Source organism: Pagrus major, chromosome 17, assembly GCF_040436345.1.
Source record: "Pagrus major chromosome 17, Pma_NU_1.0".
Classification (NCBI taxonomy): Eukaryota; Metazoa; Chordata; class Actinopteri; order Spariformes; family Sparidae; genus Pagrus; species Pagrus major.
The window spans coordinates 16,685,785-16,707,826 of record NC_133231.1 but is presented as its reverse complement, the minus strand read 5'-3'; the positions used below and the strand labels follow the sequence as shown (position 1 = coordinate 16,707,826).

Here is a 22,042-nt window from a genome sequence, read left to right as displayed (position 1 = left end):
AATTGAATACCTTTTGACTGAGTTGATTTATATTTACCCAGCAATTTTGAAGACCTCACCTTGAATTCTGGGAAAATGTGATGGCGCTGTCATTTTACAGACAAAACTATTAAAGGGGCTCTGTGGAACTTCTGTGTTGCGCTGGAAGTCAGTTGGTAGCTTACGTTAGCGGGCTCCACTTCTAGGCTAACGTTAGCTACTCTTGCTCTCTGAGTGGAACCGAGACTCGAGAACCTGCATGAAGTCGCATCCGTTGGACTGTCGCGGAAAAATCCCACCCGAGTCCTTCACAAAGAAATCCACAGTCCAGCAGCATTAAACAACTTCAGCGTAGGCGACCGAAAAAAAGGCGGGAAAGTCTAATTTTTCATGTTACGTTACAATCCGCTCACATATTGCCAATAAAAAAGTGATAAATACATGTTCCGTACACATTGTTACATAGAGCTCCTTCACTTGAGTAGTCAACAACATGATAAACAGGCTAACTGATATGATGGTTAGTTGCAGCCTGTATCAAATTCTTGGCGATTCTTAGGCTTTTTTAGTTGTTTTGATTTGATTCAATATTTGTGGATTTAAATAAGGAAACTTTCAGCTTTCCATTAACACACAGTGAGCAATTTAAAGAGGCACTTTGTAGTTTTGAAAGAGAACTCAGAAATTCAAAATGTACAATACTGACAAGGTAATAATACAAACTCAGACATATTTATTTTTTCTATAACTGAACAAACAAGCTGTTTTCAGAGGAAAATAGGGTTCCCAGAGCAATGTTTGAAGCTAGAAAAGTGGCAGGGTCCGCCACATTTAAACAAAGTAAAACAGTATGAAATTGTGTTGTCCTTTATGGTCAGTTTGTTTTTTCAGTCATGAAAACAAAGAGTTTGTTTATTTAGTTTGTTTTTGCATAAAAAATCAGTCAATGAAGATCTCTCTTAAAATAGATTAAAATTTCTTCCCCCAGAACTACTCGGTGCACCTTTTAAGATATTTCATTTAAATTCCCCAAACTTCGTCATCTAAGAAAGTGTTGTGTAGGATCAGTAGCAAAACTCCCAATTTCAGATGGTTCCTGGTTTCTAGCGAGGCTGTTAGCAGCTGAGGCTGTTTGAAAATCCTTTCTCGGAGATGCACTCAAGTGCTTGTGAAAGCTTGTAATACTGCATTTCCTGATCTAAATCAATGTTGTCTCAGCTCTAGTTTTGCAGTCCACCATCCCAAAAGACCTTTTTCAAAGCAGAGATTTTAAACACACTACAAGGAATTTTTAACTGGTTATGAAACAGTCTCACTTTAATCCTGATGCTTCTATGAACCATGCAAGAAAATGAGACCTTGAGCAGGAAGAAAAGCTATATCTCTAAGGTTATTATAGTTATTCTTAATGCATGTCACTGGGTCAGATTCTGTCTCATCCAGGCCGGATAAGTCATCAAATTAAAACTATTTTTTATGGCTGAGTGCTGAGGATGTCTCACAGTCTGAAGAAAGAAGCTGCTCTGTACTCTCGTGTTATGTATTTAATCAGTTACAGTTAATTACAGTTATTAATCTTACACAGCCACAAATAGATACATTACCTCATCGCTATGAATCCTGCAAACAGCTGTGTTTAAGACTAAAGAGATCGATTTAGGAAGCGGCGGTGCTCATACCACTTTTCACCACAGTGGTCGCCAGAATCAACAAAGGTGAAAGCTCCTTGTAGCCGCTTTAATTTGTCATAGTAGAGGAAGCACAGTAGTTGCTCATAACAATAAGGCGTTTCAGAGAAAAAGCACTAACCAGTAAATGAACTACTGAACATATTGAAGGTCATATTGAGAGATCAAATCAAATCTGGCATTGAACATTAAGAGTCCAATCTATAACCCTTCAAATATCATCCACCAGCATAAATGCAATGAAAGGAAACCATTCAAGCAAACAGGAATATTTTCATTCAAGCCTTCACCCTCCTGTAGTGTCGAACAAAACATTGTGTCCACACCAGCTTCAGGGTCTTTAAAGCTCAACTATAAACGACCTTCGTGAGACAAGTAGAAATAGTTCACGTTATGTCAAATACATATTACTCTCTTCGAGCAGGCTGCAGGCTTACAGTAATAGGTGTCATTCACAGCAGAAAGGACATCACTTACCTCCACGGCCATGCCATCCTAACTAACGTAGATACATCTACACGTGGAAATGCTTCAGTGTTGGAAAATGCTGGCGAAGTAGGTATGGAAGGTCAAAAAAGAAAAGATGTGCTTTCAGATTCATCCATATTAGTTTAGACATGGCCCAATTTATGAGCCTGTCAGCATGATAAACAGGCAGCGTTTGTGGTCAAGTAGTTCAAAAGCGACCTCTCGTATTAGGTGAAACAAAGTCCTTGAGCCAAGAGCGTGTGAGTTAAACACACCTCCTCAAGGCATGCTGAGCAGCATCTTTTGCTCCTGTCCATTCCGTTGTGAGCGATGCCGTGCCAGCTAGCAAAACAGCAAGCTGTTCTTTGATTTGGCTTGGATCAGTGGAGTACAAAGGATATTACAACTGGGATTTGTCAGGGGTAACTTCTTGTGTCCTCACTTTGATAAGACATTGCAGCATTAAGAAAACACTGGGCGCCTATGAGGGTTAGAGCCCAGCCGTCTCGACACAGAAGCCCTCCCTCCTCTTCCTCCCACAACAAATCCTCTCGTGTTTGTTAAGAGTTCTCTGCTTTGTTGTTTGGTTAGCTTCCCCGTGGAGTGCAGTGGTATGTCTAGATTAGGATTTTGCTCATTACGACTTTATCGTTACTAATTAGTCATTGTGATAGGTCTCTCGGACGCGTCTAAATTCTGGCTCCCGTATGTATATTAGTGCTTAATCACCAGTGGTGAGTCATTCTTCAAACTCTCATTAACACTTCAAAGATTTTTTGTTCTTGGTGTCAGAAAAGAGGGAGGACAGGAGGAGCGACGGAAAGGTGTGTGCAAAGAGGACAGCCGTAATGCATCCCTCAATTGAGAAACTGACACAAACCGATGCACACCTTCCATTTCTTTTGCTGCCTCTTGTCCGAAAAACCTCCAGTTCTGTTCCCTCCATCTGTTTTCCCCTTTATAAAACCCTCCTGTGGAATATGTGTGTGTGCATACTTAGCTGCTCATCTGCTGAGGACCACTTTGATGTATATTTCACTGCCGTTGCAGAAAACAGATGAATCGTTGACTATTCAGCACAGTGTCAAAGTGAGTGCAAACGTGTGTGTGTGTGTGTGTGTGTGCGACTCAGCACTTGCACCCTCGTGTTTTCATTGATTCCTCAGGGAGCTGAACAGTGTTTATGTAAATGAGGTGGCATTTAAACATATGCCCCGAACAATTATCTTGAAACAAGTATTTAGCTGCACAAAAACACAGCCATGTTCGGAGCGCGTCGAGTACTTAGCTGCAAATATTAAGCCATCATGAGGGGACAGAGGTGAGGCGAGCCAACTGGTTCGCCATTTGGCGTGCCAGTTTGCTCATGGCTGTAAACAGGATACCACTTTTAATGACGGTCATGATAATAAGCGATGCAGGCGGCTCGGTTTCAAAGAACTCCCAGGGGGCGATCAAGCTGGTAATAGCATCTTGACATTTATGAAGTTGGACAAATGTCAGAAACAAAGATTAGTTAAATGTGAGATTAAGATTAAAAAAAGAAAAAGAAAAGGTGATTGAAATGCGAGCTGGAGGGTTGTTGAGCCTTGTGTTGTCAGAAAAGCCTTTTCAGAGTCAAGGCCCCTAATGCTGCAGTCAGTCACATTCATAAAGTGTAACGTTAATGCACACACACACACACACACACAAACACACACACACACACACCAGCCCAGCCATCAGGCCCTAGTGGAGCAGTTTGAGAGTGAGCAGGTGAGTGCTGCTGAATACTAAAGTCCTGTATGACTGGACCATTCCTGCTGACCGCTGCAAAGTGCTCCCACTGATCACCGCTAATGTCCTCCATCACAGTTTACACTCAACACTCCGGAGAGAGCGCGCGCGAGTGTGTGTTGGGGAGAAAGGTGGATAATTGGGACAGATGGGTGAGATAGGAAGAAGAGAAAGAAGAGGGGGAGGGGAGAGAGCCAGACAGTTGGCATCGATTTTAACACTCTCTCAAGCCTTTATTGACATTTCATTTAGCTAATGAATTCATTAGTGCTTCATAGCATAATAACCTCTACTTGATAACCAGGATGGTTCCCCGGAGGAAATGCAATGTCTTTACTGCGTTGCCTCGATATTTTCTGACTTTTCCAAACTCATTTTCAGCGTTCTTTGATATTTTCTCTCTCTCGCTCTCTCCACCTCTGTTTCTTTTTCTTCCATCCAGCCAGTTTCCCGCCTGTTTGTTTGTGCTGCGTTGTGTAACTTGTAAATGAACCCGTTGTTTGAGGTGACATAACCTGCCAGTCTCTTGACAACGGCGCAGCACGCCCTCAGGAACGATGAAGAAAAAGAGGGAGGCGCAAGATATACAAGCGCATTCATCTCTGCCTATGTATAGGTGTCTTTGTGCCTCCGCTCAGTGTGCTTGGCTGGCTTTGTGATGCTCGTTCACCTCTGAGATGGAGATGATCTTTACTCAATTTACTGACGACTGACTCATTTTCTGTGTGGGTCTCTTTGACCTGCTGCTTACTGGAAACACAAACATGCACACAATCACTCAACCGCACATGCAACCCTGCCTTGACTGCCTGAATTGAAGGGCTATTTAAACTTTCACAAAAACACTTTTTCAATCACATAAAGGGCGTTTCACCCAGAGGACTTCAGCTTGTGCACATTTACAACCTTCCATCTGGACTAAAAATCTCTTTCAGGCTTAAGATGCTGGTTCATGAATTGGAAGCATTTATTTATTTGGGTCTGATGCCTGAGAGGTAAAATCTGCTCCTGTGGCATAACTCGATGGGTGTCTGTGGGGCTGAGCTGACCTGCGTGAGCTCCGTGTGGGTGTGTGTGAGCACGTTCGGAGGGTATCGTGTGGGCTGAGAGTGTTTGGTAATGGTTTGTGTATTATTACAAGATAAGCGAGGGTTGCTTCTTTCGATGTAACATTTCGATCAAGAAGTGTGCACAACGTCTTTAAAGTGCAGGTTCTGGCATTAGATGTATGTTTTGAGTGACACACAAGTCCTCATGCACGCACGCGCACGCGCACACACACACACACAAGCACAACAGATGGCCAACCTCTCATTTTGTATATTACCTGGGGACAGATGTTTGTCTGTGTGGTCATTAGTGATCGCAGCATCAGATAATTACCTGGAGACACACCAGCACATAAACACACACACTCACATACAATTAGAGAGTGTTTGATAATTACAGGATGTTTGATGAACCATCTGGAACGCCTGCTCAGGTAGGAACTGAAAGACATGCTTCCAAACAAAATCATGCACACAAAAAACTCAAAATTGTAGTTATCAAAAGAGTATCAGTGCCCAAGTCCTGAAAAAAGAACAAACGTGGGTAGAAAGATGACAAGTGAGAGATGAAGAGATGAAAGCGTTTTTGTTTCACAATCATTAGGATGTCATGTCTCATTCAAGGTTTGATCTTATCCTCTTTTATTCTCCTGGACTCTGCAACCTCAGTCTCTGCCTTTTTCCCTTTCTTTTTAAGAAAACCGATCATTTGCCACTGCATGCTGTCTCTCCCTCCTTTTCTCCAGCCAATAGCTTTTCTGTCATCCCCCTCTCCTATTTCTTCTCATCTCATCTCTCCAGCCCATTCATTTTTTAGCAGGTCAAGGGTTCAGCTGTTTAGGCCTTTTGAATCTTGGTGTGTGAGGGTTTGTGTTTGTGGGCATATGTGTTTACAGTATGCCTATATGGGAGTTTGTATGCGTAGGCGATGGGAGTAATATTGCAGCAGCAATATTGCTGAAAAATCCTTGAAGGAATGAAAGAAAAGAGAGGATGTGCTTTATTTGTTGGTCAGTATTTCTGTTCTTCAATAACCTCAATTTTAGTCTCTGACTGCTTCACATCCTGCTGCTCTACCTGGATTCATGTTTCTACGTAGGAGCAGATGTGGGGATACAATTATAGCACCATTAACCCTCGGCGTGCATACAGTATTTGCCTGCATGCACATGTGAGTGTGCATGTTACACGTATTTTCGCACCTGTGTGCTTGAATGCCTGTGTGTGCGTCTCCACCACTGATACACACGCTCGGGTTAAGAGCAGCTCAGACAAATTAATTATCTCTTCTCTGGAGGAGAGATGACTCACTGAAAGAGAGGCTGTGAACCAGCACCTCCTGGTTGAGCCGAAGCCCAGGAATCAGTCACAGCCTCGCAGAGACCAAGGGGCTTCCTCCTGCATAAAGCAACTTGGATTTCATCCTCAGCTTGATCTTCAGATCATATTTTTTTTCCACTTTTCATGTGCATAAGGCCAATTTATAAAAATAACTGCGACTGAAAGAAGTCGAGCAGGCACGTTGCATTTATAGATCAAAGTGGCAGAGGAATTTTAATGCATATGAACAAGTTTCACTTCCCTGAAATCGTTGACATAAGATCAAGGCTTTCATGTTTTGCATTGCTGTGCCTTGCACAGAATAGGCTGTTCTGGTGCATACTGCACAGCTGGGTACACCAATACACTCTCTGAATTAGGACTGAAATAATTATTTAAATCTTATTTTATAAGGTATGCATAGACTGGTAGTTTGTATGTTGAAATTTTCATTTGGATGTCTGCTGTCTAGAAAAACTGAGATGTATTTCTTATTATCATGAGGTATTGTTAACATGCTATGTTACAATAAATCTTTCACTTGAGTAGATTTAGGAACTCTCAGAATCTCATTCATCCAACGCAGATAAGAAATAATTAGATTTTTTTTTTTTATCAATGAAGCTTTGTTGAATCTCAAGGTGAGCCTTTCATGTTTCTGCTGTCTCAGCCACAGCCTCTTACCCCTGACCTTTCACTTTTTAACTCTGACCCCTGACAGACGCAGCCCTGGGGAAAAATGAGTGACGAAAAGGTCAATGTTAGGGTCAAGGATTCAGGGAGATGAAAAGGGCATTAGTGAACTCTTACCTTATTATATCTCTGTGTACTTTGGAGTATATTGCCTGTGTGTGTGCACATATCAAACAGTAATGCATTTGGGCATGAAGGGAAACAAAAAAAACACAAAGAGCACAAGTGGGGTAAAAATGCATGTCGTATTATAATAACATTGTGTGAGCTCTCTTGTGTGTTCATTCTGGTGTGCTCTCATGTTTATGTATCAGAGCAGATAGGACCTGCTAGGACATTCTGATAGTGCAGGGTCGGTCATGCATCAGTAACAATGCATCAAATTATATCAGACTTACCTCCACCAGCAGCGCGAGCCATGATGCAGACACTAATAATTCATGCCGTTTGCTTCAACCTGCCTTCACATCAGCCGTGATGGAGAGAACAACCTACTGCAATTATCATGAGCAGCAGCATTCCTATGTTTAGCAGATTGAAGACGCCAGGCGCTCAGCTTAGCGCTGTGCAGAAATGTCCTGGCTGCGCGCTGCCAGGATGGCAGGATCACAGCGGTCCGCAAGCAGCCTCCAGCTACCAGCCACAAGGCCTTGGCTCCCTCCTTCATACGGGCAGGGTGCTGGTTTCATCTGTCTGTCTGTTTGTGTATGTATGTTTTTCATGATTGTGTTTGCACGTTTGTGCAGGACTTTGCTATGGGGCCTCCCTACCCTTGCTGTGAGGTATATTCTTACCCTGTGGTACTGGATTAGTCACCACACTGAATGGGAAGACATGGAAACAGCAGGAGGGGAGGAGAATAGAGGGAGAGCAGAGCAGAGCAGAGGAGAGGAGAGGAAGGGAAACCCCCACAAAGATGAGAAGAAATGTGTGGGTGGATTGTGCGAGTGCATGTGTGCCTGCATACCATGGGTATTCATCAATTTCCCTAAGATTCTCCACTTTTCCTCTGCCATAAAACCTAGAGGCAAGAAGTAAACACAAACTCTAAGATCTGCTTCTCTCTGCCTCTTTTTGTCTCACTCTGTCATTCCTCCTGTTTCACTCTCTCCCCTCCTCATGTGAAGTCAGCTATGCATTTGTGCATGTGCGATTGCATGAATAATATATGCAAAATGTCTCTGTCGTCTAGTAAAATGAAACTGATATAATGTGAGGTCCGGAGGATGTGGAGCATATTGTCTCTCGTCTCTGAGCATGCAGGTGTTGCAGCTCGTCGTGAGCAAGATAAGCCCTGTTCTAAATTCTGTGTTCGCAGCTCGAGCTAACTTCTACCTCTTCCAGGTATGACAGAGATGTGTGTGTTTTGGAAAAGCTCCGCAAAAAAAAAAAAAAAGTGTGAGCCATGCACAGCGCAAAGCGAGCCAAAATCGATGAACTTTGTGTGTGTGGCTGCGTGTGGGTGTGTGTTTGTGTTTATGTGTGAGCGTGTGAAAAATGGCAGCGTGTGATTTATGTAAATGAGTGTCATCGGCCGAGGAGGAGGCAGAATTCCCAGGCCTGATGAGTGGCTTAATGATTCATCAGCCTGGCTCAGGCAGGCATCAATAATGGATGACAGAGTGGGTCATGCAGGATTGCTCGCCCCTTGATTAAAGTGCTCCACAGCTAAACGCCTCACTTCCTCCCTCTTCTCACCCCACCTTCTGCGAGTATAAATACAGAAGTGCACCATACACACATACACACACACATTCCCATACATGGTCACATACACCCCTTCTCAATCTCTTTCTGCACAGCTTTATGTCATCTCACCTCTCAAATGCCTAATAAGCCCTCATCCCTTCCTCATCTCCTCACTCTGTTTCTTTGGTCTTAATCCAATCACGGCGAATGAACGAGGGAGAGAAAGGGGTAGAGAGAGGCAGCGGGAGAGGGGGAAGACGGAGATAGAAAGCGTGGGAGAAAAGAAGAGAAGGCCACAAATGAGTGCTTTATAATTTGTCTGTACAGAAATGGAACCTTTCTCTCTGGAGATAAGACAGGGACATAAATGTTCGTTCTCCCCCCCACACAGAGAGAGAGAGAGAGAGCTGAGGGAGTCGTTTTCTCTGTCTCTCTCTTTTTAAGCTGTATGTGGGTGTTGGTGTGACAGGACAAATCTCTGTCTATTAGGAGACATAAACCTCTAAACCCTGAGCTACACGGCCATACATACTAATGCTGCCATACAGAGGGCTGGATAGAAGTTGGGAACGATAGCGTGGACGCACTGTGAAAGAAGGAGATGTGGCGAGCAAAGAGATGGAAGGAGGCAGAGCTGGATGTTGAAAGCCGAGTGAGTCCTGGCGGGATTTCAATCCCCGGCCAGCACCGGGTCTTAACTGCTACACAATCTTTGAGTACAGCAAAACCAGCTTTAGCAAAGTTGGACTGATGTGCACCAGAGAGCAACTGCAGTGAGTCTGTGTGTGCCTCCTGGATGAGTGCGATGATGTCAAAGCGAACAGTTCCTTTTAGCCTTCTCATCTGTAGTATCATTAGGAATCCATGTACTCACACTCTAACATGCAGGAGAAAAGATCACTCACCCTTATTGGACACACTCATGCTGTCCCCTGATAGCAAAAATGAACCACACAGAGTGAACATGGACACACACACACACACACACATACAAACGCTCACCCGCGCTTCAAAGCTTCAAAAGAAACCGCAATCATAAATGCCTGAAAGAGAGCAATCATTCTTCAATTCACCGACAACAGCAACCCATCGCTCCCTCGCTTCGCCCCTCAGTCTGTCACACTCCTCATTCCTCGTCTGTGAGCATTTGAGATGCCGAGACTTAGATGAGCGTTTAGAGCGTAGCGTGTAATCTGCGATTGTATTAATCCTGTTCTTTAAATCTGTCACTTTGCAAACTGATTACCTTCATCTTCTTAACTTGTCTCTCACTCTAATCTGTATCATCACACTGACAGATTACAGTCCCAGTTTGATCATGCTAAAAGATAAAGACACAATCCTCTTTGAGGCAGTCAATCAGCCGCCTTGTCTGGACAGACAAAATGTATTGATCAATCGTTTAGTCAATAAAATATTTTTAAAAAACAGTGAAGTGAGCCATAGTTACGTCTTCAAGTTACTTCTTTTGTCCAACCAACAGTCCAAAACCCAAAGACTCTTCATTTACTGTCATAAATGACAAAGAAAATGACCATATCCATATTATGATCATTTTCATTTTTGTAATTGTATTTTGGGTTACTACTAGAATAAGTTGTTTATATACTTTACTGCTCAAAAAACACATCAGTTTTCTCCCTCTGTCTAAAACACTCAGTTTTAGCACCCGTCTCTTTAAGCAATTTTTATGTGCCAAACTAGCCATCTGGAATAAATTATGCAAATATGTGATGCAGTGTGATGTCACAAAGTCCGGGAATTAAAGGCGGGACTACTGACAAGCTGTTTCAGGAGCAGGGTTTTCTGTGGGATAGAGGAGCTTCTGTTGGTGCGGACTTTGACCTTTTTAACCTTTATACCTTTTACATGCACAAGAACCGATATAAAAGTCTGAAGGAAAGGAAAAAAATGAAAAACACAACAGATCCCCTTTAAGGAAGAACCAGCAAATGTTTTTCATTTTTTGCTGGAAAAATTGGTTAAACGATTAATTGTTTATCAGATCAGTTGGTTATTCATTTTCTTTCAATCAATTAATCAACTAGTCATTGAAGCTCTGTGTTTGTGTGTGTGTGTGTGTGTGTGCGTGCGTGTGCATGCATGCATGCGTGCACCAACTGAATTACACCATCTATCCATTTATCCATGCACGGTATTCAATTGTGTATGTAATTTAAATGTCAAGAGTGTATGGTCCATATAATTCCATCATTCTGCCAGCTGGGAGAGGAAAGCATTTAATACTGGAGATGACATTTAGCAAGAGAGGAGAGAAGCCTGATAGGTGCACAGATGGAAGGACACATAACTGACAAGTGCCTTTAACGCGTGAGAGAGGACAACAGATATGAGAGAGGAACTGAGAGAAACTCACAAAATAATATAAAAGACTGCAATAGAAAAGAAATACCTGAAATAAAATGAGAGGCGGAGTGATGGGAGAGGGCGAAAGGACGAAAGACGATCAGATCTCACCAATCTAACCATCAAGGGCTCTTTTTATGTCATTTTCACCTCCTGAGAGCAGTTGTGGAGAGAGGAAAACAATATGTGCAAGAAAAACAGACAACATAAAAAGCTTTCTTACAGTGACGGCATGTATATATATGTCGAAATTGCAGAGGCAAAGAGCAAAGTTCGCCTCTCCATCCTTTATACCTACCGTTCTTTGTCTTCCTGTAATTGGCTTATGATGTTCTCCTTAATGTGCACTGAGAGAAAGGGAAGGAAACCTTCGGCTTTTAGAGAAACAAATGCAAGTCCCTGAAGAGCACAGCGAGCGAGTGGTTGGATCATAAAAATACATTAAAAGACACAGAGGAGACCACAGTCTGTAGTACGCTTGGGTATTTTAGGAATTTGCATGCAAGCTTTCATGCACTCGTGCTCACGCCTAGCATCCCACCCCAACACAAATTTTATCCACAAAACGTCTGGAAAGAAACTATGGGTCATGTTTGTTCAAGTGGAGAAAATGTCTTAAGATGTCCTTTGCTTTTTTTTTGTCTGTAAGCTATGCTCTGCCCCGGTGAATCAGTTTAACTTGTCCTGCACGAGCCAGAGGCTGAGCTCACATTGTATGCAGGATGACACGAACGCAGAGAGATTGAGAGAAGAGAGGGGGGTGGGGGGCATTGAGAGGTGGGTAGATTTTTAAATGTGGCACGGTGTAGGATTGATCAATGATACATCACATGAATAACTATGTGAAAACAAGGGAGCCCTGTTGAATGGGGAGGAGAGATGGAGAGAGATGGAGAGAATGAAGCCAGGGAGGGGCGGACAGATCAGCGGAGGGGCTATTTGGCCTTGCATTGTGATGGACAGGGAATTAAATTTTGATCGCTCGCTGAGTGATCGTTTGGTCGGGCCTTGTGACTAATCATAGATTTATGACTTCAACAGGAGAGCGGTGCGATTTGTTCATGCCACAGACTTCCTGCTGTTGCCCCAGACAAAAGCAGTCAGGTTATTTTGAGGCTTTTGAACACACTTCTGTCACTATTTTACACCCTCTTTTATATAAGGATGTGATGTGTCACACGTTATATTTAGACTGAGGAGGACGCTAACTTGTAGATTTCTCCTTTTATAGCGAAGTTTAGGTCTTCAGCAACATAGTTGCCTGCAGACAGATTTATTTTAAGAGTACATCTGTAACGCAGTGTACTTACTTAAAAAACAGCATGAAAGCAGAACTCACTGTGCAGCCTGTAAGTATCTCAACAGTCACATATTTTCCGTTTTCATTCTGTATGATAAACGCTCAATTTTCAGGACAATCAGCCCGCATAAAATGTTGGCAGGTAACGTTTTTGCAAACCACTGATACATTCAGATTTAGATGGTTCAGTTACTGTACAGGTGAGAAGGGTGCCAAGCCAGTTAACACAGTTCAAGACTGTGTTAAAACATTTATAAGTGTGAAACCACTGGATATTTTCCTCGGGACAATTTATAGCTGTGTTTGTGGTGACCAAAACTGGTATTTTAAGCCAAAACTTGATCTTTTCCTGACCCTAACCAAGTGTTTTTTGCACCTAAACCTAACCAGACCATAAGCACAGCATCGTCACAGCATAGAATAGAAAAAGAAACAGAAGGTTTAAACATATCTGTGATCTTAATAGGGAAGAGACCAAGTTTCTGCTGATGTCTGGATCTAAGACTTCTAGTAGTGACCAGGATTTGTGACCAATTGATAAATAGGTGACTTTAGTAAAGTTTGTGTTTACTGTAATTGCACTATTACCCTTGGTCCCTATAGAATGGGGAGTTTTGCTTGAAAAGGATTGTAATTTCTGTGCATTCCATTTGATTTTGATGTAATCTTCTTTAAAATAAAGGAGCAGTTCACCGATTTTAAACCTGCTGCTTCGAACCTGAAGTTAATTCGTCACAATGGAAGCTACTCATTCTGGAAGTGTATACAGTCTCCTGTGGCACTTTTAAAAATAATGATGTCACCAGGGTTATCCTGGATTTCACTGGAGACTTAAAGCTGCTGCAAGCGTTATCATCATTTAGTTAACTTCCTGGTCGTTTTGCAGTCAGAAGTCTCCTCCCTCCTCTCTACGTCACCACATGAACGTGCAGCGGTAATATGCAGACATAGCAGCAAACAGGAGGATCCTGCTCTTTGCACGTTAACGAGCAGATAGGACCGCCTATATATCTCTGTCCTGATTGGATAAAGTGGGCAGGGATACCAGAAAATGTCTGTTCTATTTCACTGCATGAGCATGAGCAGGAGGAGGAGAGGGAGGAGAGAGTTACTGACCAGACACTCTATAACAGTGATTACTGTTGGGATATAGAGCTGTTAAACACATATTTTAACAAGAAAATAACGCTTACAGCAGCTTTAAAGTTCACAACAGAAAGCTGGGGTTACGCACTAAGATGTGAGCATTTATCAGGGATGAAAGCTATTGAGTTGCATTAAGGGGAATGTATGATGCATAGACTAAAGTTCAAGATATCTCAGTCTCTGCTTTACCAATTATGAGTATTCCTCTTTTTCTGTTTCTTGCTAGTGCCTCAGTTTTATGCAATACTAAATCACTGGAGTACCCATTTAAAGCTGGGAGTTGGCACTATAACTCATTGTCATTGCCCCATTTGAAATGCCATATGCCTCCCACAGTGTTGAAATTTAAAGTGGAGAAGCAGATTGAAGATTAAAAGTAAACGAAACGTCTGCAAGAATGAAAATGGACGCAGGCTCGGTTTAGGGATCAAATCCAGGGAGAAGCACTCCACATTTCAACGAGGCAGCAAAGGGCACAGGGCAAATTAGCAAATATAATCTCCTCATCATTTATTTATTCCGTTTGTTTCTTGCCTGGTGCCCAACTCAAAAGGTCAGAGGGAGACAGAACATTTTGGTAATATTATCAGCAAGACACAAAGAAAAGGAAGAGAATTAGACAAACATCGGTGATTCATGGTGTAGAGGCTGCTGCTTAAGATAGCATAGCGATTACACAGAGACGCGATGAGTCAAACCTGACACTGGATCTTTGGAATACACTCTGTACTTTTCCATGTTTGTGGTAATCTTGCATTCTGAGTTTTTTCAGCCTGTCTGGTGTTTCTCTTTCACAGAGCTGGTTGCTGGCAGTGTGTGAGATGACGTAGCTCGCTGGTACTAGCACATCTGTCCTTTTGGCTGTTCGAAAACCCTGATGACTGTATCTATGGTCAACACATCTGTGGTTTTGGCTATGGCTGCTCCCTCTACTTGTTTTGGCCATGCTTCTAATGATCCAGAGCAAACAAAGATACACAAACACTATCAGATTGTGACACGTAGACAATAGCACAGGCTGGGACGTACATGCTGATGCATACACACACATCAAATGGATAAATGGGTTGGTACTGGCCATGGAGGCATATTAAAGGCAGTCAAGGGAAATGCATTAGGGCTGCAAATATCAGCTCATTAACACTCAGCTATCCTGTTTGGCAGTGTGTGTTCGCATGTGTGCGCGCGTGTGCACAAGCGTGTCTGCCGCTGAGATCTACAGGTCATTACAGTAACAAGCAACTTAGCCCTCAGGTCAGCTGTCATTAGCTACAGAAGACTGGCCAGAAATCACATCACACTGCCAGACTCTCACACCGCCAGACTCTCTCCACTTGTGCATGTGTGTCTGATGGAGAGAATCACAGGAACACTTTAGAGACAGGCTGAGAGGAAAACAGAGCAGCAGATACATGTAAATAGACTGACTGAGCGCGGGAGGCAAACAGATTTGCTGGATTACTTTTTTTTTTTACCACAAATGGAATTGTTTCTGTTCATTGCAGTGGCCAAGTTTGGGGTGATAATTATAGCTGAAGATAATTAAAGACTTAATTGGGCTTGATAAACAGTTATGAATTGTTTATTGAATTGTTCTCACAAGGCACAGTAGCAATTAGAAGTCTGAATTCATAAACATCCCCTTTTCAGAGTTTGTCCCTGCGTCACTCTTCTCTTCTCTTCTCTTCTCTTCTCTTCTCTTCTCTTCTCTTCTCTTCTCTTCTCGAAGATAAACAGATACCACACTTTAAAGTGAAATGAAATTTTCAAAAGGCAGGTAGCCTTGATATTTCTAAGAGATCTCGTCTTGTACTTACCAAATGTTGTTTTGTGAAAGACAACACTATGAAATCCCAGAAGGTGTATTCAGTAGTTTGCACAATAGAGGACGCACTTATTATGTTTGCTCCTTTTTCATGTTCGTTTCCATCCAGTTGTTCAAAATATGAAACAGTAGATATGAATACTAAAGATGCACTGATTGTTGTTTGAAATAGCAAATTTGGCCAGTAGCTGATGCTGATATCAGTGGTTTTTGTTGCTGCTTATTTTGTTTTTGTTGTTATTTATTCCCCCTTTTGTGCCGGGGAAACATAGAAATCTTCATTTGAAAAACAAAACTGATTCAAAGATTCAGCCCTTTATTACATTTTCTTTGAAATTCGATCATTCAAATGAATTAAACATACCTTTAAAGGTGCACTGTGTAGTTTTGTCAGAAGAGAAACATTTTTATTGATTCCTTTTTTATACCAAAACAAACTAAATAAACAAAACTCACATTTTAATGACTGAAACAAACTGACCTTAAAGGGCAACATGATTTCATGCTGAGTTTTTTATTTATATTCGGCGGACCCTGCCACCTTTCTAGCTTCAAACAGTGTTCTCGGGACCTTATTTTCCACTGAGAACAGCTTGTTTATTCAGTTATGGAAAAAATAAATACTTCTGAGTTTGTATTATTACCTCATTGTAAATATTAAAATTCAGAGTTTGAATTTCTTCTCCAAAACTACATAGAACCTCTTTAATATAACCTTCTTTTCTGAAAAATAACTCCTTCAAAAGCCCTCTTAATATTCTATACAACTATCTACTCAATGATGGGAATATTTCAGAACTTATAAAACCTTACAAACTGATGGCTGGGATGTCACGAGCCAGTAGCTCATGAATGTGCCAGCTCAAAATTGATGTGACACATCAGCCACTGCCATCGGTGAATGTCACCTTATTTGCCGATAGTCTGATAGCCGTCAACAAGACGAAGATCAGCCGAGACCCATGTTTTGCCGGGAAGTAAATGCAGGCAATACTATATAATAAGGCAATAATATATCAAATAACATGCATTGCAGACAAGTGAATCATATGAGGCAGTTGAGTGTCTCTCACCAGTTTTCCTCAATCATAAAAGAATCAATTTGTGTGCTGAACAAGGTGTTATAGCAGCATGAGTCAGTTACTGTAGCTGAGCTTGAAAGAATCAGAAAGAAATGTAACAAAAGCTGAGAGAAACAGTAATATAACAAATATATTATAAAGAGGCATAGTACTAATATTGGCATGTAACCTTGTAAAGTCGCTATCAGCTCTTCAGTGACTGTAACAATGGTTTCCTCAAAGTAAGCCACATCCATGAAGTTTTGGACTTTTTCTACCCCCTGCAGTAAAAGTTCTCTTCAGCAGACGTTGATATATTTGAACAGAGAGAATCTGTTACCAGCAGTTATGTTGCTTCTGGCTTTCTCTCCCCTCCTTGATTTATTATGCATGCCGAGTGTTATTTTGGCCTATTTTTTTGCTAGCGTGGATTTGTTTTGAATTTCGTACTGAACCAAGATTGCAATTAAAACTTGTGTTGCAATCGTGTTAGCAATTATCACATCTGATCATCTTCATCTCAGTATGTCCGAGCCAGAGCAGTTAGTAAGTCTGAGGAGGCACAAATAATTCACACTCTTCTACAAAAAGTATTCAAGTACTCAACACTCATGCCTATGCACATTCAGTCACATTCACTTATCCATTAAAAGCACAATGGCGAGTTTATAAAAATCTCTACACCTACTTCACAATAACACAAAAACATTTGCAGCATTTTTATCTCAAAGCCTCATACTTTGTCGGGGTTATTGTATTATCACAAACCAGCTCTTCTCCCACAGTGACATCACATTTGTTTGAGCCTGTGGGTTTAATGATCTCTCCCTGCATTATGTCCCATCCAAACGTCCTGTTTTAGCAGAAAATAAATCAAATTAAGGAAACAGAATTCTCTCAAAACACTGTGTCACAGCGACTGTACCGTCCTCCCTCACGCTCTCTATTGAGTCCAGCCATCCATGAAAATGCTGCTCAATATTTAATTACAACCACCGAGGAAGTGACCACTGAGACGAGTGAAACAATTTAGCTCAAGTGCACTACAGTAGGTGGCTGAACACGATTTTAATCCCATTTGTTAAATCATAACTAATTATGTAAAAATTAAACCACTGAGCAAATTAAAGTCACTATACATCAAGTTTGCATAGACTGCATGCCTGTTTTCTTCTGTTTTATTTTTAAAAATAAACAATATATATGATTGTGTATTGATGCATTATATATTACAGTATTTTCCCATGAATTTAACCAAAATTTAAATATATTTACAGTAAAATTGTGTGTATTCTACATATGATGACAGTAAAAACCAAAGTTAAGTATTGTTTCTTGAATTAGGGTAATTCAATGTATCTACAACTGTGACATACTATTTTGGATTTCACAGTCTTTCACTATTGCTATTTTTCATCGTAATATCTACAAACCTTTTTACAGTGTACCAGCAAGAGGCTATAGCTTGATAGCCCCCTGTAGTTTCAGCAGGAAAAATAAACTCACAAAAAGTCAAGACTTCAACTGAAGGAAAATACAACTGAACACCTTCTGAATTCAAGTTTCTTTCTTCTACCCAACTACGAGCTCAATTGCATTGTTAACTCAGCTTAAAACACACTTCATTCAAATTTGACAAACAAAATAAAACTCACCAAAACAGCGTGTGTCTGTCCTTCCACAATCGCCTCTGATTTGATGGTAATAAATCCTCAATTCACCAAAAAAGATGTGAAAATACTCCAGCTCCAAATGTCATTTACACGCCTCTCCCGTCCCCGCCTGCTGTGTCTTATCGTCCCCGAAGTCATAATCTTGGTCAGAGCCGCTGTAAATCGCCTCCATACTGTGTCCCCTGTCTTCAAATTGACCTCTGGCATCCATGGCTAACTTAGCTTAGTCTTCAGCTAAATAGCTAATGGTAGCTAGGTAGAGCCAAGGATCGCAAACAAAGAGCGGCAGTTGTTGTTACAGTTGTTGTGATGTGCTGCCCCCTATTTTTGGGGGGGCTACCTTTGAATTCTGGCCATATTCTACATGTTAATATGTTCATATACTGGTAAAATTATTTTGTAGATTGTATTGAATTATTTCTTGTTTGAATTAGTGGACTTTCTTTTTTTAAATACTTGGGCCTCAAACATAAAGCCGGCCTTGATAAGGCTCCTCCCGCAGTCAGCTTACTTTCTTACTTCTCAGCAAAAGTTAAGTTTTGAAAGCGATAAGCATATTATCTAATGAGTCTCTGATTTTCTGTGCAGATCAGCAGTCTTGCAGGTCAAGATAATCAGACAAAGAATTCTGAAACACCTTTGGTTATGTTCGTTCATCTGAATGAAACCAAGAGGGTAGTTTGAATAGGTACGAAGGCGATGACTAATTGGGTAATTGCATCAGGAAGGTGCCGCCACAGTTTCAATCTGCAGAACTCCCAGCGGTTCTTCAAGAGACTTTTTCTTTCAGAGGACTTTTTTTTATGAGTGTATTGTATACGATTAGTTTTCAGTGCACACGTTCTCAAACGTGTGTTTTTAAGCGTGACCTGTTCATTTCCACAGACGGCTTAAGACACTGTATTACATGCGTGTGTGTCTTAAACTCTGGTTACGGTTCATAACGACTCTTATTTGTGGCATAATTTCAGCTATAAAGAGGGATAACATGGCACTTCTCCTACAAATTGAGGATAAACGAGAGAGAAAAAACCTGGAAACACATTCGCAGTCCTGCACAGACACTCTTAGACATAATCATGCAAACAATCACTGTCCATTCAGGTCTGCACATATCAATTGTGCTTTTTTCTGCAAACAGATTTATGCTAGTGAGGTAAATTGAGGTCTAGATTAATTTAGCAGTGGTATATCAGGTTGACAGACAGTGTGTGACTGTGCATGCATAATGTGTAGATGTTGTGTGTATATATGCATGCTATGTTGGCGCATAAGTGCAGGAATATGAGGTGTACATGTTTAGGGCAAATGAAAGCTCTCATGTTTGATTTAAGTATTCCGTAAGAAAACAGGGAATAACATGTCAGGAGGCCGCTGACATTAACAAATGGCTCCTCACTTTACACACACATTTACAAGCACACATTTCTGCTTTCATTTATTCACACCTACTGTACACGTGCCCCTCTTTCCGTATATATTTTTCCATGTTCAAAATAATTACCCTGACAGAACGCAGAGAGGTGACAAGAAAGGGTTAGATGGCACAAAGGCATGCATACACAAAAATAAACACGTGCGCACGCATATACGGGGAGTATATGAAGACATGCACTTACACGGCTCCTATGTAATCTTGCATAAGCCCAAAGGTTGACAAATTCGCAGCATACATGATCTCAATCTCATCACCCCTGCAGCACTCAAAGGAAGGCCGCTCTGGGTGATTGGATCATTTCCTGTTCGTGACTTAAGCCTTCAAGGATCGATACCGCACACACACACACACACACACACACATGGGGAACAACGACGGATCAATGTATAATAGTTACCTTTCTGTTGATTCCAGGAGAGTTGTGTCGGCCTGGTCATTCTTTCTTCCCAACCCATTCTGACTGCAAACCAAATTGAACGGACTAGAGGAAGGACAGTTTTTCCCTGTACATGTGTGTGTGTGTGTGTGTGTGTATGTGTGTGTGTGTGTGTGTGTGTGTGTGTGTGTGTGTGTGTGCAGTTAACAGTTGCCTGGATATAGCATTTACCGGTGGCATGTACAACAGGGATTTTTAGACTCTGCGGTAATAATAATGCAATTTTTTTTTCCGCGTGTCTCTATGTGTGTGTTTGTGTGTTTGTGTGTGTGTGTGTGTGTGAGTGAGTGTCTCCGAGGGCAGGCAGGGGTCGTTTCTCCTCTCGCGTGCGTACCGATCCTCCGTCTCTCTTCCTCTCACCTCTGTTCCTGTGTGCAGGCATATTACTGAAGCAAATTGGGGCCAATAGACTCTGTCACCGCATGACCCAGGGCTCACCAAACAGAAAAAGAGCGTGCCAGACAGAGAGAAAAGGCAAATAAAGTGGATAAAAGGGGAGATAAAGGAAAGGAGGAAAAGAGCGAGTCGGAAGGAAAGGCTCGGACGGCGCGAGAACGCGCAAAAAAATGGGGAAGAAAGAGCAAGGAGATGGACAGAGTGAAGTAAAGAAGCGGAGAAAGAGAGAAAGAGAGAAAGAAGTGACAACCTCAAATTAAATTCCCATCATGTCAGTGTAGAACAGAATTCAATAGTGTTTATTGGCAGCCCCCAGCCTGAGGGAAATTACATTCTGAAGCAGAGTATGGCATGAATGCACACACACACACCCCTGAACACGCACGCATGCACACATATACACAAGCAAGCGCACACATCTATTGTACACACCACTGTGCATGTCCTCGGACAAAAAAAAAAAAAAGGCCTCTGGATGATGTGAGCATGCAGACAAGCGATTTATCCCCTGAGGTCCATGTGCCATTTGCGCAGTGCTATTTACGCACCTTTATATATGTATGTGTGTGTGTGTGTGTGTGTGTATTTGGTTGAGCCCTCCCATCGTCACATGCACAATTCTGCCAGTATACAAAAGTCTAAGTTGTGCCTTTTAGATTCACAGTTTTTCCGTCTGTCGGCCCCAATTGCCGCTTTCTCCGCAGTCAAACTCCGACTATTTGCCATTACAGTACATACGCAGGTTTTTATTATAGTGGCTGTATTAAATGTGTCCCCAGGCTCAAGTTGCCATGAGCACCAGGCTTCAGTGCCTTTGTCCAACCTCCAGCAGCAGCAGCAGCAGCAGCAAAAGGCAGCATACTTTAATGGGAAGCCGTTTAACAGTTTTATGCAGAGCACATGTAGAGGCTATTACTGCTGATGTGTCTGGGATGCAGATTTGCTCTAAATGGCTAACAATCTGCCATTCTTTCAACCCCCCACCCCCGACTCCTCTTGCTCTCTATCTCTGCCCCTCCAACCCTTTTATGTCTCTGTCTGTTTATGCCTCCATCCCGACTCTCTCTCATTTCTCCCCCCTCCAATCCCTCCAACACTCTCACTCGTTTTCTCTGTCTCTCTCTTTCTCCAGGAGCGTGCAGAGAGGGCTTTGGGCTGCTCAGTGGAGGATCTGAAGGCTCTTTTCTACTGTGAGCTGTGTCACAAGCAGTACCTCAGACACCAGGAGTTTGACAACCACATCAATTCCTACGACCATGCACACAAACAGGTACATGGGATGCACCCGCAGTACAGCCGCACACACACTTGCTACTTAACAGCACACGAACGAGTACACACACAAGCGGACTTCTTTTTTTATGATTTCTTGTCGTGGCATTTGGTTGTGTTAGCGTTACGCGTGTTGATGGAACGCTACTTTACATTTCCATGTCAATCTGCCCATCGGGTACAGTTTCCCAGCAGGTAGTAGTAGGAGTGTGACAACCACATCAACTCTGACAAGCACACACACAGTGGTGGGATACCTCAACTCGAGGCGGACACACACACATAAACGGAACAGTACACACACATAGCACAGCATTTACTTTAGATTTCCATTTTAAGAGGCTGATATCTTAAGGAAGATAAGATAAGAGCAAGTTTTTTGATCCCACGCAGGAAAATTTAAGCCACAGCAGCTGGAAAGAAGCACAGAAACTGTATAAAAATGATGCTTAGCTATAAACAATAT

At 42.0% G+C, this 22,042-nt stretch overlaps 1 protein-coding gene across 1 annotated transcript in view; it reads left to right on the top strand.

The window, feature by feature from the left end:
- Positions 1-22,042, top strand: part of znf804b (zinc finger protein 804B) — a 36,599-nt gene that overhangs the window by 1,935 nt on the left and 12,622 nt on the right. The window contains exon 2 of the mRNA XM_073484555.1: positions 21,437-21,574. Coding sequence (XP_073340656.1) covers positions 21,437-21,574 — 138 coding nt within the window. The remainder of the gene's footprint in view (positions 1-21,436; positions 21,575-22,042) is intronic.